Source organism: Choloepus didactylus, chromosome 4 (genome assembly GCF_015220235.1).
Source record: "Choloepus didactylus isolate mChoDid1 chromosome 4, mChoDid1.pri, whole genome shotgun sequence".
NCBI lineage: Eukaryota > Metazoa > Chordata > Mammalia > Pilosa > Megalonychidae > Choloepus > Choloepus didactylus.
The window spans coordinates 130,894,904-130,911,531 of NC_051310.1; the positions used below are offsets into that span (position 1 = coordinate 130,894,904).

Consider the following 16,628-nt stretch of genomic DNA (forward strand, 5'->3'; position numbering starts at 1 on the left):
TATTAAGCATCTATTTCCAGGCACTGCCTTTGTTACAACAATCCTATGTATAAAGTAAGTACTGTAATTACCACCTTTTTACAGATGAGTACTGAGGCCTAGAGAGGTTGTGGGACTTGCCCAGACTCACCAGGCAGTCACTTGGTGGAGTCAGACCTGAACCAGAATGATCTGACTCTTTACTCCAATTCTACTTCCTCTTGATGGTTGTGTAGTACTTCTTTTTATGCACCTACCTTAATTTATCTGGCCAGTCTTCTATATTTAAGCCAGTTATAGTTTTTTTGCTATCACTAACAGTGTTATAATGAACATTTTTGCAGATATATTTGCATATAGATGTGATTATCTGTAAGGTAAATTCCTAAGAGATGGAAATATACACATTTAAATATTTGATAGGCACTACTAAGTTTACCTTGCAAATATTTTACCAATTTGTACTTTCACTAACAGTGTAGGAGAGGGCGCTGATTTCCTCATATCTTCTTCAACAATGGGGAATCTCAAACTTATGATATTTGCCAATCTGATGGGTCAAAAAGCGTTTAAAGTCTACATCAATTTTTTAATTAATTATTTTTGATTTTGTGTGTTTTTAGAAATTTTTGCCTCTTGGTCCTCTTTATCACACAAAGAAAAAACCCATCATCTTTGTTTCAAGAAATATGCAGTTTCTTGCTACTATGGAGCCTTGGTAGGGAAAGACTGTCTTTTTCTTTCTGACCTTGCTCTCTGTGACAATCTGAGGACCCAGAACAAGGATTTTCTATGAGAGTGGAATTGAGGATGCACCGGGGATCAGCTTGCTCTGGTTTTAGAGACATGATTAAAACATACTTGGTTTCAGTGCTTAACTGGCAAATCTGATGCAACTTCTGGAAAATCCCTAAATGGCTTTGCAAATGGTTTAAAAAAGGCACAACCCTTCTTTTAATAAATGTACACAACCCAAAATATATTGTTCCCATCGAATCCCACCTTAAAAACCAGAACCCCCTCATAGTGATGCGAAACTAAAATGTTTAAATCTATTTCCTATGCGAATTTTTCTCTGGCCTCCTCAGGGTTAATGTTTGCTTCCTCTGAGTTGAAATTAAGGATGTTGGGAAAGAAGAAGTGCCACTGCTCTGCATGTTAAATACTGCTTGAGTGTGCTCACCTCTCATCCATAGGAGAGCTCAACTCCCTCTGTGATGATTAAAAAAGATCCCATTGCTAATTCCTTCATCACTGGGAAAAACAGGAGAGAACTCCAAAGATGTTTGCATCTCTCCCTCATTTGAGAGCTAGTAGAAGTTTGGATAAGCAGACATGGTAGCTGGTGTCCCCTTCAATTGTCCACTTCCATCCTTTTGAACTCTTGGTTCCCACAAAAGAAGCTATCCTCCAGAAGCCAGCCTCTTGGGAATTTCCTTTTGTTTCTTCAAGATTAACCAGTTCTGCCTTGGCAGCAGGAGCAGTCGACTACGGGAGGAGAGGCTCTTATGGGGTTTCAGCATTTTTCCAAGGAGGCTTTGTCTCCCCCAGTTCCTCAGTGGTAGCGAAGCTGGTTTCCTGTAACGTCTTCCTCTTTTTCTGGTGAGAGATGCTGTTAGCCATCTAGCAGCTTCCTGTACTGGTAAGTGGGCAAAGAGTGTTTTTCCGGGAGTTGATCTCAGGTTTTCAAGAATGCCCTCAAGAGACCCAGTTTGTTTTCTATGTAAGAAGAGCTTTTGGTATAGCCTTGCTTTCCTCATCGATACGGTCATGGGGTGGATACCAATTTGATCCTCCTGCACTGCTGGGAAATCTCCCTTTTGGGGAGAGGGTTAGTCCACGTCGAGGTGAGTAGGCGGGAACAGTCACTGGTTAGAGAGATTAAGAGGGGAGTTAGCTCTGGGCGGTTCGACTTTCTGTTTCTCTTTTCCAGATTCCTGTTTTGTTTTTCTGTTTTGATCTTCTGTGCAGTTGAAGTTTAGCAAATATTCTCTGTTATTCCCATCTTATTAAAAAATAAGTTGGGGGAAGTTAGTTGGAGATGGGAGATAAGATGTTTTCTTTTTTCCTTTGAAATGTAATTATTCTGTTAGTATCATCTTTTAAATAACTGATGGGAGTAGCATAAATGTCCATTTCTTCTATATTCATAGGTCTCTGTCACTTCCTTTGGGAGTAGTTCGTTTTATTTTCTTCCAGGGGATTTGTATCTAGTGAACTATTCAAGATACTGTTTATTCTATCATCAATTCATGCTTTTAAGATGAACAGTTTGTCACTAAGCCATTCCTCCGAGGCTTGAGGGCTATGTTCTCAGTGCTAAGATTTGTCTGAATAGAAAAATTGACCTTCCAGCTGTTTTGCTGATTGACATGAAAGTGTCTCAGGTCTCTGGTTAACAGTGAGCTGTTTTGAAGAAAAAGGTGGTTGGTGAGCAACACTGACTGGGGGCTAATGTTTTATTAGATAGATGAGGAAAAACAGAATGGCTTATGGGATTACAACACCTGAGTCCATGAAGACTCACCTTTTGCCCAGCGTTCCTCCATCATAGCCTTTACTGCAAAACGTAAATTCAGAATGATGTCTTTTAACCTTTGTTTATCTATTCTTTTGTTTTTCTATTGTTTTATCATGCATGACTCTTTAAAAATACGGGACCAAGTGATTTTTTGTGTTTAGCAAACAGGATGATTATATTTATTTCTTTCATGGCAGATTGGAAAATTTCATTTAGTAGGGAAAGACTTAACCTGACATTTAAAGTGAGTTGGAATTATACCTCTCCTTGAAATAAGATTCTTGATTTTTATGTTTTAAAATGTTTAGATTGTTTGTATTACATGCAGAAGAATTAGAAGCTAGTGTTTGTTTTCAGGATTTCTCATGATAAGATGTCAGAGAAAATGGTAACATACTAATTGCCTACCCTTTTTGTAGTTTGTAGCACATGCCTAAAGTTTTACTTGGCTTCTTGGCAATATTAAATATTGTTGACCATTGTACTTTTGGAAACATGTTCTGTCCTTACTTTGAGGTAACCTTTCTTTCCTCTTGCCTTTTCTTTATTCAACTAAAGTTCATTGAGCACCTATTGTGTGTCAGGAGCTGGTGCTTAGTTGCATAGAGGAAAAGGGAATGCTACAGCATTCATTTCAATGTTTCTTCCTCTGACTCTTCTTTTGAGAGTGAGGGTTCCTTAGGACTCTGTTCCTTGTCCGATTTTATTGGCTGCATCTTCATCCTCTGTCCTCACCTCCCCTTGTTCTTGTTCTCCCTGGGTGAGATCATCCGCTCCCATTGACTTTGAGGCTTCCTTATATGTCTATGATTCCAGGTCTACAAATCAGTCTGTCTTCTTCAGCGATGAAGATATTTCCAACCGTAAGAGGCATTGGAAGCCCAACGTCCTCAAACTGAGTTTCTTATTCTCTCACCCAGTTCCTGTTCCTGCTCTGCCACCTTCTTCTCCTCTCCCCTGTCATTTTAGTTAATGCACCTCTGTTCCCTCAGTGTCCCCAGCCAGAAACCTAAAAGTCACCACAGATTCTTCCTTGTCCTGCATCCCAACATATGGACCGTTTTATAAACTCTGTCAATTCAACTGCAGAAACATTTCTAGGATGTTGTCACTGCTCCCCCATCTCTGAGTCCATGCTGTGGAAGTCACCTCTTAAAAAACTCCAGACTGGCATAGAGGGACACAAGGGAGCAACGACAGCAGACAAGGGAGGCTGGATTGTGGTCATAACTTTCCACTTAACGTTCCCTTCTGCCTTCGCATTCCCTGCAGGATGAACCACAGGGCTTTGACCATAGCAAGGCTCTCTGTCACCTCATTTATAAAATGGGGATAATGAAAGTTCCTGCCCATAGAGTTTTGCAGGATTAATGAGTTAATGATGTCAAGTGCCTAGCACCAAGTTAAATACCAGTAAATGGTAGTGATGATGATGAAGATGATGGACATGATGACTCCTTTCCAAATCTACCTCTTGTCTATCTCACCAGTCCATATCACCCATGAACGCTATGCTCTGGTCACCGTGAGTTTTGCTGCTCCCCAAATCTTCCCTGACCTTTCACAACACTTGGTCTTTCCACATGTTGTTCCTTTTGCCTGTCCTTACCTTGTTTTCCTTACCGAACTTTCCTTCTTTTCCTTTTAAAAAGAGTCACCCCAGAATCACCAGCTGTGAGGTCTTAGCAGGCTCTGCAAAGCAGGCTTGGTGACTCCCACCTCTCTGTCTCCACAGTTCCCAGCTCCTCCTTCCAGCATAAACCTGCCTGGGCTATTCTAATCATCTTTCTTTGTCGCTGTCTTTTCTCATCTTCCCCAGACTGTGGACTTTTGAAGGCCAGGGATAAGGCCCAATGCATCGTTGCCAACCCCCATGCCCAGCCCAGAGTCTGACATAGAAGAGGTACCTGATCAGTGTTTTGTGATTGAACTTCTGTAGGGAGAGGAGATGGCTCTCAAATATGTCAGGAGGTTTCTACATGTTGTGGAGAGTCAAAAATACATTTTTAAAATAAAAATAAGAATAGTCCTCTTTTATTGAGCAGGAGGCACTGCACTAAATTCTTAACATGCATGATCTCTTTTAGTTTCCCTTACAATCCTATGATTTACTCTGATGGTCCTTGTTTACAGATGAGAAAAATGGGGCTTAGAGGGGAGGGGAAATTGCTCAAGGGAACAGAGTTAAGGGGACCAAACCCATCAGTCTGACTCTAGCACTGGTGGAAGAATAGGGAAGTGAGAAGGGGAAGGAACATGACTAAATCAGAAGAGGCATGTCCAGGAGAGAATGGGGAGAATGAGGAGAAGGAAGGGAAAATGCACAAAAGAGGCAGCAAGAGCAGGGTAGAAAAGGAAAAGAAAAGGTAGAGAATAGGACATCAGGACACCAAGGAGGAAAGTGAGTGGGGGATCAACAAGAGAAGCAGTTGTTCCCATCGCTTGAGTAACTGCTGCACGCCTAGCAGAATATAAAAACTTCAGTATTGACATGAGAACTCAACACAAAATTAATCTGAAATACATTATATGGGAAAATAAATAATTTATCATTAGGTGTAATTAGACATAATTTTCTTGTAGTAACCATCTCTCTCTCTCTCTGTCACACACACACACACACACACACCCACACACCCACACCCACATGGGTTTAAATTTTTTTCACTTCTACTTTTGTCCAACATCTACAAGCACTGTGGCTCTTGGTAGCTGTCACTGACACCAAATAAGATTAAAACATTATCTACACCCCTCACACCCAAAGCTACACACTTGACAGATAGAAGTCTGGGCTTCTCCCTGAGCAGCCTCCCTCTTGCACTCACTGCTCTCACCTACCAAGGGAGAGATTTCCCTGCTCCACCAGGATCTGCCTTCTCTGGGGTTCTAGAGCTGCATTCAGGTCCCTACCTCACTTGCTCCTCAGGGACCTGGTGTGGGGAACCCAGGTAATGTTCTGGGGATGGTGGGCAGGGTTGCCAGCAGGTGTGACTGTAAGATGACCATGATCAGGGACAGAAGGACTCTCTGACACCCTGTTCTTCAACCTCTGGGAACCCAGGGCCTGAGGGAGGAAAGGGCCAAGGTTAGGACCAGAGAAGGTACAGGGCCAAAGAGGAGAGAAGTTCCCTTCCCTCATCCTCATTCCCCACAACTGCTCCAGTAGGTGGAAGTTCCAAGGTTCACATAAGCCCACAGTGATGCTGCCCCCCAGGCAGCCCCCCTACCTCCACTCCTGTTTGGGAGAGACCTCATAGAGAAGGCGAGTTGGTGTGGGAAGCAAGTGCCCCAGTGAGAAATACGAAGAAAAGTTACAGAAACAGGGATTCAAAGAGGAGAAAGAGAGAGGGAATAAGAGAGAAAAGGCAAACTGGGGAGCAAAAGAGGTAGGGAGAAGGAAAGAGATTTTTATGGAACACCCCATGTATATTTAACCTCACAACAGCTCTGGGAGGAAGGCATTATTGTCTCTATTTTACAGATTTGGAAATTGAGCCTTAGGAAGGCTAAGTGACATGCCCCAAATAATACCAGATAGAAAGTATCCAAGCTGGAATTTGAATCTCCTTGTCCTAAAAGGGGTTTCTCTGCCACCAAAGAGGAAGAGAAAGCAGAGTTGGAGAAAGAGGAGGGGAAGGAGTACAGAAGAGAGAATGAAGAATAAAAGGAAAAAAGAGGTAGAGGTGTGATCTGGGGCTGGGCTCAATGAAGCTGCCTTGATTCTTTTCCTCCTTGCTCCATCACGTCCTTGAGTCCTGAGAACTGGAGATATCTCTGCTCAACGGAGCTAGAGGATTCACCCATTGGGAACACTGTTTCCTCTCTAGCTTCTGAGAAGGCAGAGGGGCAGGTTGGGACTTACCCTGGCAGGGTTCCAGGCAAGTAAGGAGAGCCACGAGGAATCTGCCCCATGCCACTCTTCCGGCCTTGACTGCATCTTTCTCATTCTCAGTTGCCCTGGCCCCTTCCTTTCCCCTTTCTTTTCCAATCTCCCCCTATTCCTTTGCCTTTCCATCACTCTACCTCATATTTTCTCTCTTTCTCTTTCCACGGGTTCTGCCTTGTTGGAGTATCCCAATGCCCCCACCTCCCCACCTTAAACGTGTTCTCTTGAAAGTCTCATTACCCTTTTGCAATTCTCTCCCTTCTTTTACTCCTGAACATCTTGAAGAAGTTACATTCATTGCTCTCATTTCATCCTGACATTTATGTAGGTACGCTGACGAAGAAAGTTCAGAGGGCTGCTTTCAAGATCAAAACTCACATCTGATAAGCACTCTCGTGTGTCCCTCGACCCCAACAGCTCATCCAAGCGTGTTCTGAGGCCCAGAGAGCGTATTTGCCCCAGGCTCCGTAGCTAGTTAGTGGAAAAAGAAGGGATCCAAGACCAGGGCTGTTCAACTTCAAAGGATGAACTTCCAACCACCGCATCCTTCTGTCTTTTGAGAGGCTCAGCAGAATGTTCCTTAGAAGTCTCATGGGGAGTTCACCATGGCCAGGGTGGGATTTTTGTCCTGTAAACTTAGGACCATAATTCATGAGCATACCAAAAACAGATCGATCTTTCTAAGGAAGACTAATATAGTTCAGGATACTGATGATATAAATAACAGTGACAGTTTATTAATTTATAGCATGCACTGTAACTGTCAGGAGGACCAGAATGTTCACTTCAGCAGGACTAGTGCATTCTTTCCCTGTGGGCAGACTGTTGTGGGAAAGCAAGTTATTATCAGCAGGTTGCTTGGTGAGCATGGCATTGGAGCAGGGGGAATTAGCTGTAATAACCTGATTATTGAAGGCCTCAGTTCATTACAGGGTATCTCCATTTTAATCCTTTGCTTAAAGCAGTGAGTCACTGGCACCTAGGTACATCCATTTTTGCCATAAGGAAAGTCCTTCTTGCAGAATCGTGACACGGCCAGGATGCCCCCTTCCCCATAGCTGCTTCAGTAGCATGTCCAACTTGGATGTCTTGTTTTTACCTCAATCTCAAGGTGTTTGAAACTATACTCTTTATTTTCCCTGTACAAACTGGCATCCTCTTTTGACTTTGCCATTTCTTTTATTAGAAGCATTATTTTCTGTGACCAAGATTTAAAACCTAAACTTTACTTTTCTGTAAAAAAAAAAAAAAAATAAATTCTTTATGGAAGTTTAACCTCCAACCTTTTCAAAAAATTAGTAATTGCCTTTTTAAATGAATTAATATATGTAAAACTCTTAGCCATTATTTCTGTTACCTTCCTCTCTCTTCTTACTTTTCCTACACCTCTCTTTCTTATAAAAACCCACTAGAACTTTCATACAAGGAAACCACCGTTTTAATCCCTTGCTAAGGTGGAGCCTAGGGTAAGATTTGACCTACCCAGAAGCTTTTCTTTATGCATTTCTTTGCTTTGGAATGATTTAGATACTTATTCATGTTAATTATTGCTTGCTTCAGCACGGGTAACAGTTGAATTTTAAAATCCTAATCCTATTTCTAGAGTAGATTTCATTTCAGCAAACCTGTTTCTCTTGCCCGATTTTATTTACTCTATTTCCTTAGACCTTCATCAGTCCAAAAGTTCAACAAAAGATGATTTTTTTCTTTACTTCAGCATTCTTTAGAGGTGGAGCCAGTGCCAGCTGGCACATTTTGGTGAGTTAATAAATGTGCAAGAATGAAAGGTCTAAATTTTACTTCCTCAAATTTAAGCTAGAATTTGCTATATTACTATGAACATATCCTCCATAAAATATCCCTGAGTTGCCACAGTTTCAAGGAAAAGATTAGATTGATGAAAACACAGACTCAAATGTCAATCCTTAAGTTTTGGTTGTAACTTTATGTCTTAGTAAAAACACTTGGATAAGACCATAAGAAATAACTAAAAATCTTACATAAAAATTTTTTAAATTCATATAATGGTGATTATATTATCACTCTGATGAATTCTGAAGTAGAGAATATTTTCTACAAAAGCAAAAGTGACTAAAATTTTAAAAATAGACTGATTTCATATCTTCAAAACAGAAGGTCTAAAAGACACTTTGGAAAGTGGTATTAGGTAATTAAAAGTAATGAAATGCTTGTATGGTTTAAAAATAAATTTAGAAGGATATGGTATTGCTTTATATTTGAACAAAAGAGAAGTGTTTGCAGGAAGATCTAAAATGAGAGCGGGATGGGGTTACATGATGGTTACTCTTCAGATAGCTTTTTAATTACACAATTATGTTTAGTTTCATCTTTCATACTGGTTATATGTTATACCAATCTCTCAAACTAACTTAGCAAACTGATAAGGAGAAAGGACAAGTTGGCCAGTGGCCAATACTCATTAATTTTCTGAGAGATTGAATTTCTATGTTCTGCTTGCCTTCTCATTGCCACCTGTCAGGGCGTAGAGTCCTTTTTGCCATCTTGCTCAAAGAATTGTTCTTCCTATCCCCTGCTCCAGGGACTCTGAGCCCATGAAATCAGAACATGTTGACTTAGTCCCGAGAGAGAATGTTCAAGCCCTAACAAGTTAGCTTAGAAGGTACCGATGAGCTTTTACCCTCTGGGCAGATGGTACAAAGTCGTTGTTACCGCAGAATTCATTCATCCTCCCCTCTTCTGCCATCTTGTGTCTGTTGTAGTGACTGTTCTTTGGAATGAAGAAAGTCAATTAGGGATGAAAACCCACTTTGTTCATAGTATTTTCCACAGGAAGGCCATACCTCAAACAAATCTTTTTGGCAGCTCTTCTTTTACAGCTATAAGATATAGTGCCTCCTCATTGTCTAACTCCTCCAGAGATGTGCTTATTTCTTCCTTTTTTTTCTCATGCTCTTCAATTACCTGCAATTCTCCTATTGCTAATCAAATTTTACTCATTATTTGAGGATCTTCCTAGGCTGGAGATGGAGGTAGAAAGGAGAATGGGGACCAGCAAGAGGGAAGGAGCAGTCAAGAAAGCCGTGATGGCCTCCAGGTTGGGAAAGCTGATCTAGGACATTCTGGCACTTGGGAACATGGGATTGGAGGCAATAGTTGCTAAAAGAGAAGGGCCTTTTAGAATCTGAATGCCCTCATAGAAACTGAAAAAATGTCATTCATTTTTTGTTCAAATTTCATTCAGCAAATATTTATCAAGCATTTCTATGTGCTGGCACTCATTAGACAAGGAGATACAACTGTGAGTCAGACAGATGAGTCCCCTGCATGAATGGAGTTTGTCGTCCATTGGGGAGACAGTCAGCAATTTAGGCAAATGCATTCTAGAGTGACAGAGGCTCTGACATGGGAAGTGCCAGGCTGTGTGGGAACACACAGGAGTGGTTCCTAGCCTTGATTTGGGAGGGATGGGTCAGAGAAGGCTTGCTGGAGGAAGATATGTGTGAATTGACATCAGAAAGATGAGTATAGGCATTGCTCAGGTGAAGTGGTTGGAGATGAGGGTAGATGGTTAAGGCCCTGACAATGAAAGAAGCTTAGTTGAGTGCTTTTAGAGTGTAGATTTGATGGGATTCAAGGAGGCATAGGGGCAGTGAAGGAGAACAATGAGAAATTAAGCTAGATAGATGAGCAGGGACCAGCTTGTGGAGTGCCCTAGGAGTCATGTTAGAATTTGGTCTATTTTCCAAGGCTAATGGGAGTGATCAGAGGGTTTTAAACAGGGGAGTGACATGATGCCATTTACCATTTGTAAAGATGACTGGCTTCAGTGTGTATAGACAACCAATGCTGGAGCAAGGGGGACCTGTTATAAGGAAGGCAGGGGAGAAGGCATCATTGGTCAGTAGGCATTTCTCAGAGACAACCTGTTGCCTGAGGATGGGGAGCGGGAGGACTGAGGGGTAGGAGAGGCGGTCTTGGGCAGCTGTGGTGGCAGTTGATGGAAGGCATGAGGGGAAGGACAGGGGAGCTCCTGGTGGGTTGTAGTTGAGGGCCTAGCCCTGCTCCTAGCAGCACCTGGCAGCAGCACCCCCATCTTCTTGCTTGGATTGACCAGTTTTAATTTCCTGGGCCCTAGGGTCTCACAAAATGTCAGTGGTCCTGTTTGTCAGGCACATCCCAGGGATGGTTGTACCCTTTGCAGCCTGCTGCTTTTCCTGGAGGTGGTGGATAGGAACTCCAGGATCTGGGGACATGACAAGGTAGTGGATTTCCAGGGACAACTATTGGTGATTTCAGGCTTTTACACTTCAGGAGATTTGTAGTGGAGAAGTGAGTGTTGATGAACTTCTCCTGTGACCCCTTTTCTTTTAACTACTAAGCCATAAGCATTGGTTTTCCCTTCCTCTGGTCTGCATATGACTGGACAACTTCTTTACATAGATTTCATACTTCCTGCCCCACCACTTCTCTGAGCAGGATGCAAACATGTCTTTTCTACTTGTTACTAAAAGAACACACATTCAGTGCCTCTACCTACCCTGTCATGTATTTGCAAAGGTGCCCTGGGTTCAATTCCATGGTCTATTGTGTTCTGAATATTTGAAATCATTTGTCTGCCCCTTTATTTATTCATTCTAAATCTTTAATTAGAGCACATGTAGGGAAAAAAATGAAAGACAGTAATAAATTATTCTGGCCCTTGTGGAATGACCTGGAGAAGACTTCACACATGATAATAACTTGAGGAAAAGTTTTGAATTGAATTTTGTTTCTCTAGAGTCTGGTCAATAATTTCCTCTTCCAGGTAGCTCGTGCAGTTTAGCTGTGGCTCTTGGCTCTGGTTGTGCAAAAGAATCAGCTCTGGCATTTGGAAAAAAGGCAGATGCTGGAACCTTACCTCTGAGAGATTCTGATTCCCTGGGTTTAGCATATATTAGAAAATTTGGCTTAATTTTATGGTCAAACTGAATGTCATACTTTAGCTTATTTTGAGTTTTTCTATATAGACTCTATGATACAGATTCTCTCTGTACAACCATTATTCTTATCTGGTTACATTTAAGCCTGATAAATTATGTCAAGATTTCCTAGTCATCTAAACTTAACTAGGAAGAAAGTTAAAAGACGTAAATTTATAGTTAGTGAGCATTTTTCAGATACTAATTTGTGCTCTTCTCCTTTCTCCTTAAGTAGGTCAACTGTTGTGGCCTGGTGAAAAGAAATCTGGTGCAATAATGTTCGGCAGTAAAAAGAAATCGCTTGGTAAGTATTGAGTTCTTCAGGTGACTTACAGAAATTAAAAAAAAAATATTTTTTTAATGGAAGTATAATTTTATAAACAAAGCACACAGATCTTACGTGTACAGTTCAACGAGTTTTGATGATTGTATATACCTGTGTAACTACCACCCCAAAACAAGACATAGAACATTTCTGTCACCCCAGAAAGGTCCCCTGTGCCCCTTTCCAGTCATTTCCCCTATACTCCTCCCCCACAACCACCTGCTGATTTCTATCAGGTCAGTTTGGACTGTTCTTGAAATTAGTATAAATGGAATTACACTATATATATATTCTCTTGTCTTACATCCTTTGCTCAGGATAAAGTTTGTAACAAACATCCAGATAGTTGATGTATCAGTAGTTTGTACTTAATTTTTTTTATTTCAAAGCAGCATTCCCTTGTTTGAATATATCAAGATTTAAAGCAGTTGGAATTAATTTTGGGTCATGTTGGCATGAAATACACTTTGTGTGTTTTTGGTTGAGTAATTGGAGTAGCTGGACAGTATTAATAATATTCTTTTCTCTGATGTAGCACACCAGTCAGAGAGTATTGATCTTCTCTTTTGTCTTCAGTTAGTCAGGAACAGACTATTACGTAGTTTTTCCTTCAGCGGAGATGTATCCCACTTATTTCTGCCATTTTCTTTATTGTTAACCATAAGGCTTTTTACAGACTAAAGGCTGGATTAGAGTTTATCTAATGCCCTGTCCTTCCTTCTAATAACATCCCTGACAGGTAGTTGACCTTCCTTGACAGCAATTATTTCATGATGCCATCTGTTCCCTTGTTGGACACTTACTCATTGCAACATTCAGCCTCATAATGAGCTGAAATCTGTCTCAATGTAGTTCTACCCATAGGCCATTAGTTATACCCTCTGGGGCAATATTTTCATATTCCCAATGCCAAACTAAGAGTCTAGGATTATTGTGATCATTTTGTTTTTCTTTTTCAAATTTATTTATTTACACTTAAACAATTTATTTACACTCAAGTCACTGGTATCAACTTAATAGCATAAATATAAGATTCACCAGCTTTAAGAGGTCCATTTTTCCAACAGGACTGAATGTCATGGGTTTTTGAGATGTTAAGGTAGTGATCTAATGTCCAGATCTGACTCTTTTAAAGTGACTTACACATATAGGATGCATTTACAGGAAAGTGGGCAATTTTGGGTAACTAAAAATAAGATGACAGAAGTGACTACAATCCTGCAACCCAGAGATAAGCACTTGAAGCTGGCATTTTGTACAACTTTAGATAACAGCAATCACAGCGTTCTCTTTCAGTGTATTTGTGTATATTCGTCAAGTATATATCCCCCACTGCAATCATGCTGTACAGTATCCTGAAACTTATTTTTAAACTTAGTCATATAATCATACATATCTTTTATGCTTTTAACAATTTCTCTTTAATATTATTCTTTTCTACATTTTCCCCCAACTTTTTATTTTGAAAATGTTCAATCCTATAGAAAAATTGCAAGAATGATACAACAAATACCTATATACCCTTAATTTAAATTCTACAATTATTAATTTGCCACATTTACTTTTCTCTGTTTCTCTGTTTCTGTCTCTCTCTCCACACACTCACATACATACACACACATTTTGCAGCTATTGTTGAACCACTTGAAAGTAAGTTGTAGACATCATGATATCCTCAAATACCTCAGCACCCATCTCCTAAAAAAAAGGACATTCTTCTACATAACCTCAAAATCGTCACCACACCCAAGAAATGTAACTTTGATGCAATAGCAATAATATACATTCCATATTACATTTTCCTCAGTTATCCTCAAAACATCTTTCATAGAGATACTATAGATGGTTTTTATTGTTGGTACAGTGTCCAATCAATTGCATTTGGTTTTTAATCCCTTTATTTTCTTTTAAATCTAGAATGGTTTTTCATTATTTTGAATTTTGGAAAAATCCAGTCTAGCTGTTTTGTACAATGTCCCACATTCTAGATTGGCTTAGTTGATTACTGTTAAATCCACTGAGATTTAGGATTTAGCCCATTGGGATTAAACATTTTTTGGCACAAATACTATGTAGATAATATTTGTTTTTTAATGGGCAGTTAATTGACTATTTTATGGTGAGGAATGAAACTTACTAATTCTCCTTAAACTAAAGTTCACTTTACAGACAAATAGTCATCGCTATATAATGAGGCTAAGTATTTTGGCCTGGTGTTGACTGGAAGAGAGAGATGAGGTCAGTCCCTTTTCTTGGGCTTGTGATAATGGCCCCATGACTCAAGGGACTGACATATGTGTCAACATCATTTGCATCATTATATGACTGAGAATGATGAATCTTTTGGTTATATCAGTTTCTGTATTTCTGGTAATAGACTACAGAACTTTTTTTCCTAAAAGTTTTATTGTGGATATATATATATATATATATATATATATATGTATATATAAAATAAAATTTGCTGTTTTAACCATTTTAAGTGTACAGTTTAGTGGTATTAATTGCATTCACAATGCTGTGCTGCCATCACCACCATCCATTGCTAAAACTTTTCATCACTTCAAACAGCAACTCTGTACTGATAAAATAATAACTCCCTACCTTGCATTCCCCCAGCCCTTGGTGACTTTTTTAATCCGCAATGTTCATTCACTTATTCAGCCAGTCAACAAACACTTTTTGAACCCTGTGATATGCTAGGTAGTGCTGTTTGAGGGTGTTTCCTTGACTTCAATTTCTTTCTCACTTTTGCATTGACCCCCCAGTTGGCCAGATATTCTCCCATGCAGACCCTGATGGGCTGTTAGGAAGCAAGAGCATTAGCAGATCACTCGCTATCTTTCAGGGGCCGATTAGTCAGTTTGGAACATCTAGGTCTTGGATTCCTTTCATTTTCTCTTTTAGCAGCTTGCCTTTTCATCATTTACATGATGTTTAAATTTACAGTAGCAATGATAACTTAAAAATACTTTACTAAACATCACTACTAGTGGTATATTTGCCACCAGAGCACGGACTAGAGACCTTCTAATCAGCCTGGGGTGGTCAGGGAGAAAATCATGCAGAAGTGATATTTTATCTCAATCAAATATTTAATATATGCAAATTTAATAGAAGTGCACATATATTTATATAAACTTCCACAACATCATCAGGAAGGCCATTGAAGATGTATGTGAAAATATAACAAGCCAGTCAAGGGTATGGTGGGAAAACAATAATTTTCTCAGAGATATGCTTTATTCTTTATTATCTCCATAGTCATGCAAAATTGCACATTTTTTAAGATGAGAAAAATTCCAGCTAGCTGTCTCAAATATTTAAAACATTATGACTACAGCCTATTTTCTGTGTTGGTTCTTTGTTATTCACCCTTTCTGTACAGCTTGTATGGTAGGCCCAAAGACAAATCATGTTAAAGCATATGTGTGCTTTTCTACAAAGCAATCAGGAGGAATGTGTTCATGTGTAAAACACCTAATTCAGATCTCATGTTGTTTGGTTACGTGGGAAGCTGGAAAAGTGGATAATTGCAGATGTTCTTTAAACTAGCTAAAGCCTATTCTTGATTCCAAAATGTGGTGGTTGTGGAGCCAGCGCTTGTTTCTCCACAGGGAAGACCCTATTATTTATGGTGGGTGATGTGGAAAGAATCTGAAAAAGCCTCCGTTATGTCTTGCATGGGCTCTGGGCATTTTTGTCTTTGTGGACCTCTTCCTCTATAAAAGTATTAAAAATTGTATTCTATAACTGTATCAGTACGAAGACAAACATAACCCAGGCAGGTCTCATTATTATATTTTCATTATTTATTATTATATTCATTTTTCTTCTGATTTTAAACACAAATTAAAATATTTTTGACGTCCCCTGAAAGTGCTGTGGGTTATTGTGCCCATGGTTTAGTTGGCCCTGATTCAGATGTGTTTGGGAGTTGAATAGCCTTCCAGAGGTCAACTCCGGACTTCCCAGAGAGGAGAGACGGCTTCTCGGTTCCTTGTGTTTATTTTTGTGAACCTACATACAGAAAATAATCAAGGGTGCTTGCTGTGATATTTAGAAGTGTTTTTAAGTTATCACTGCTACTATAAACTTAAAAATTATATAAAGATATGGAACTGTATGTTACTCATTATTATCACTATACAACCAAAATCTTCAGGCTTTTTCTCATCCTATTTGTATGAACTATTTGATTCTAGGTGGCTGTGGTATTATGATATAACATGATATATCCAGATCAATAGCAGAAGAAAATGTGGGTGTTTTGTAAAGTATTTTTATAATTTACTGGGTTTGACTGGAATGAACACTGTGGGTGTTTAAGACTGTTAATTTTCCGTAATTTTCCTTTGTGGGCACAGTTATGGTGCAGTAGTAGAAAGAACCCTGAGTCAGAAGAGATATAATGAGTCTGTGCTCCTCCATTTACCAGCCATTGGTACTTGAATTCTGAGCGTCTCTTTTCTCATTTGTAAAATAGGACTGAATTTACCTCTAAGAGTTAATGTATTAAAATAAAATGAAATAATATATGTGAAGTACTTTATAAATTATAAAGCACTATATAAATGTTAGACATTACCGAATTACTAGGTGTCAGCCAGTTCATTGATGGATGTTAGATAGCTATCTGATTAATAGATACTAACATTAATTAAATTTTAGGATTTTCTCCTGAAATTCTAGGTTTTGCAAAAGTGACTATGACAGTTTTAGGCTGACATGTTGAGTAGCACTTTTATTTACTGAGGTAACTTTATATGGAGCTCTGAATTCTGAGAATACAGTCTGGAAGCCCTGGGAGCCTCTTCTGGTACTTTCTGGAATTGCTAATTTTACAAGGCTGGGTATGATGGTGACTCCCCAAAAGCCTGCCAGCGTGCTAGAAACTGCACACTGGCCAGGTGGGCCAGGACCCCCAGGGACTAGGTCCAGCTCCTCTATGAGCTGTGTGACTTCTAGCAGGTC

At 39.7% G+C, this 16,628-nt stretch overlaps 1 protein-coding gene across 5 annotated transcripts in view; it reads left to right on the plus strand.

Annotated features, from left to right (window-relative positions):
- Positions 1-1,185: 1,185 nt before the first annotated feature.
- ATP8B4 (ATPase phospholipid transporting 8B4 (putative)) overlaps positions 1,186-16,628 on the plus strand; it is a 273,488-nt gene continuing 258,045 nt past the window's right edge. For 2 of the 5 annotated variants that reach the window (XM_037834013.1, XM_037834018.1), the window contains exons 1-2: positions 1,636-1,826; positions 11,562-11,633. In XM_037834013.1, coding sequence (XP_037689941.1) covers positions 11,606-11,633 — 28 coding nt within the window. In that variant the 5' untranslated portion in view covers positions 1,636-1,826; positions 11,562-11,605. The other 3 variants (XM_037834015.1, XM_037834017.1, XM_037834016.1) reach the window with 3 other exon arrangements.